Raw genomic sequence first — 3,892 nt, 5'->3', positions numbered from 1 at the left:
CGTTATACCTTTTCTCCCCTGCCCAGTGAAGGAGGGCAGTGACAGAGCGGCTCTGGGGGGCACCTGGCCTCCAGCCTGGGTCAACCCACCACATATTATCATTGAGTTCTCTTACTATTTGACAGGGCTAAAGTAATATATGTAACAAAGGTATGTTGTATCGTGTATTCCATGAGAGTTAATGGAAGATATACATACACACTTTTTAATTTAGATTATGGTCAGAAACCACAGTTCAGGTTGGGAAAAAACACCTACTCCACGTTAACTAGGACAGCACAGAAGCCCTTATAAAAAGTCCACCAGCAAACATGCCCAGACACCTTCAGTTCGACAGAGCCCAGCACAAGCATCACCCGCAGTTAGAGAAGAAAGAAAGATGTCTCCGATCCTTTGTGCTTCTCTGGTAAGAACTTGCTTTGTGGGGTTTTTTTCCCCCAATTTGACAGATACATATTTAAATTCTAATAGATGACTGTCAGGCACGGGGATCTGCACCCACGTTTCAAATGGTTGTTTAAAACATTAATTGAAAATAACTGAAACGGGAGACTGCTGAATAACACCAGCATGGGGCAGCAATGAGACTGTGTGGGTATATTAGCGAACAGGGCTACTGCCACAAACTCTGAAGTCAAGAAATACATTGAAAACTCAAGCTTAAAGGGTCTTTTTGTTGTTATATCCTTTCTGCTATCTCCTGTATTATATTATTTTGTATAATTGATTTTTTTTAACTCACCAAATTACAACTGATTGTATACCCTACCTGTCAGCACTGTAGAATTAGAAAGTGAAAGCAAGCATGAATATGATATATAGCACATTTTTCCCTAATTACTCCAACCTGCAGTATAGACTATAACTACCAGCTAGGCTGACTGTGGATGAATTTCCCAGCCCTGCAGAGGAGTCGTTAGGTGGGCTTTGTTACAGCAGTTGTACCTGCGTTGTATCCTAAATGCATCTATTGTCTCCAGTTCAGATCACTGCTCTTAATGCTGCTGGCTGTGCTGTCAGCCAGCAGTTCTGCCTACGGGAAGGTGATACAGCCTGGACTCAAGCCCGAGAGCCTCTTCAAGCAAGCATATGCTGGATGCCTGACCCAAAAAGATTCAAAATTCCCTCAGACTGTGAGAGTCAACATAAGCATCAGCAACATGAACCAGGACACCAAAATGTCTCTTGATGTCAGCAGACGCTCTCTGGCTCCGTGGGATTACAGGTACAATCTCTGACCTAGAAATACACTGGCTGCAATGGTCGAGAATAATGCAGAGGCTATGTCCACATCTTTATTATCAGTGCTTCGTTGTTGAGAGATTTTGGAAATGTGAGGGTATCCACAGTCCATATAATGCTCTTTGAAAGATAACCAATACAGAAAGGAGCACAGAGCAAAAACATGGACGAGGCCAACATAGAGAAGGAAAAGTAAATTATTTTTGAAATTTAATTAATGTATTTGTATATTGGGGCAAGCTTTATCTTCGAAAGCATTCTTTACCTAAGACATCATAAAAAATACCTCGGAAGGCTAACGTTGCACCAAATTCAATGGTGGTTTAATAACATCAGCATCAGGCCCTAAGAACGTTTCATGTTTTGGAGGGGAGATGAAGGTCTTTGGCTCATTGGTCAATCTGACATGTTGGGAAGCTCAAATTATTTCTAATCAGTCTTTCAAAGTCAGTACCTATTTAAAGCAACTCCTTTGAAAGGCAGTTGCATGCAGTCCTGGCATGTTTGTTTTACACTTAAGAACCTGCAGTATTTACTTACTTACACTTTATTTGTTAAAAACCTACAGTAGTCGAGGATCTGCTGCCTTTTCACAGGCAATCTCCCAGGAGATACAGGTTCCCAAGCTGGGAGCCCATAGTGATCCAAATTATCATGCCTCCAGTGATGGAGCAACATTTCCATTTCAAATGCTTCCTTGCATGTCAACTTATAGGATCGACGAGGACCACAACCGTTTCCCCCAGGTGATCGCTGATGCCAAGTGCCGCCACTCCAGGTGTGTGAATTTGGATGGGCAGCTGGACCACAGCGTCAACTCCGTCCCCATCAAACAGGAGATCCTTGTCCTCCGGAGGGAGCAGAAGGGCTGCCAGCAGTCATACCGGTTGGAGAAGAAAATAATCACTGTGGGCTGCACATGTGTCACCCCCTTGATTCGACACCAGGCTTAAAGGGAGCCAGAAGTGTAAGAGCAGGGGGCCGTGGAGGAGAGGCTTCCTTGCCTAAATGTAAGGCTTGACTGAATCAAGCCATAATGATCAGCTAGAATGTATCAAAATATATTTAAAATGAAGAAGTCTCAGGGTTTTTTAAAAAAATATTTTCCCCAAAAATCTCAAACGCTGTGAATTCAGAATCCGGACACCTTCATGTGTCAGCTGAAAAAGTAATGGGAACGCTTTACACATCTTCAGTTTACACTTTGAAATGTTTATTTATGTAATTCTATTTATGCTGATGGAAAAGTTACTAATAATGTTTCTGCTTATTTATCTTTGTCTAATAAAAAAAAAGTAAATAATTCTGTGGTATTCTCCTTTCTTTCTAAAGAAGCCTTTTTGATAAGACAAGAAATCACTCAATTCAATTATGACTATATAAGAGATTTGCATGATACTAAAAGCTAAAATTCTCCTGGTAACACCTAGTTCTGCTGCAGTGGAACGTAAAGCCCATAGAAAAGTAAGGGCTGGTATCATTAACACTGTTTTACCGATAGAGAAACTAAGATACCTGAAGGAAAATGATTTACCAAGTGATACCAAATAAATTCACTTTAAAGACAGACTGGCAAAAAAAAAAAAAAAAGCAGTGGGTAACTACCCGGTTATCCACCTAATTATCTGATTGGAAAGGAATTTGTAAAGGTAGGTTCAACGCAACACTTTGAATGCTTCTTTGGGAAGAAAGAAACGCCCTCCTCTAAAATGGCGAGTGTATTTCCACTGCTGGGTTTTAACTCTGATCCGACGCTACCTGTGAATTTCAGGCCAACCCATTTCAACACATTTTCTGTGACGCAGGGTCATTACCTGGGTGCACAAGGAAAAGAACGTGAGTAGGTCCGGTGGATAACTGAAGCAATTAACCACGTACTGCTAACTGCAATAGTAATTTTCTCCATGCTTGTATCCTTCCAATACATTCGCTGTCAGCAGTTTGTGCTTCAAATGTAGAGCACCCTGACATAGCACTTCTACCACGGTTGTGATGGGACTTGCGTAGGTGGATGTCTAGCATTTGAGGTGGGTTTATTTAAAGCACTCTTGAGTGAAAAGTGCTCAGATGAAAATGTTCCGTGTTTCAAAAGGCAGGCTGGTTTGCAAAGATGCAGATGTTTTGTTTGCTGCCATCTCGGGGAGGTGTGACCAGAAAGCACTGGCAAAATGCCATTGGCAAATGCAGCAGCAAATACAGAATCTCTAGAGATGCAGAGGTCAGGGATGCAAGTCACTAATGAGAGGCAAGATCCTCTCAGGTAAAAGCATCTTCTCCAGATCCAGCCGTGCTAACTAGAGATGTGATCATCCCAACTTTTGTTGCTGGGGGTTATTCCCTTCAGCTGTGCCAGTGAGCCTAATCCCTCCCTAATCTACCCCAGGGAAATTCAGGTCGGTCAGCTTGTATCCTAAACTCACAGCATAGCCACAGGTTTCATACCATTCCTTAACCTAGCAGATATACATTGGTCCAAAGAAACATTAATTAACTCTGAGCAATCACAGTATCTGCAATTACAATAACGAACTCCTGTCCACACCTTTAGTTACCTTCAAAGACTGATAGAACTTTGCCCATATGTAGGTATCTAGCAGTATATGTAAGCCTAACTTAGCCTGTTTCCTACCTTGTCTCCCCTTAGGTTTCC

General features: G+C 42.0%; 1 protein-coding gene across 1 annotated transcript; it reads left to right on the top strand.

Annotated features, from left to right (window-relative positions):
• The first annotated feature begins 362 nt into the window (after positions 1-362).
• IL17A (interleukin 17A) lies at positions 363-2,314 on the top strand. Its single transcript, XM_054821698.1, has 3 exons — positions 363-406; positions 981-1,225; positions 1,958-2,314. Exons 1-3 carry the CDS (start codon positions 380-382, stop codon positions 2,193-2,195), a joined length of 510 nt encoding a protein of 169 aa, XP_054677673.1. The 5' UTR covers positions 363-379; the 3' UTR covers positions 2,196-2,314.
• The last annotated feature ends 1,578 nt before the right edge of the window (positions 2,315-3,892 follow it).

This window comes from Grus americana, chromosome 3, assembly GCF_028858705.1.
Source record: "Grus americana isolate bGruAme1 chromosome 3, bGruAme1.mat, whole genome shotgun sequence".
Taxonomy (NCBI): Eukaryota; Metazoa; Chordata; class Aves; order Gruiformes; family Gruidae; genus Grus; species Grus americana.
Note: the sequence above shows the minus strand (reverse complement) of the source record. Positions and strands in the feature narration are given on the sequence as shown.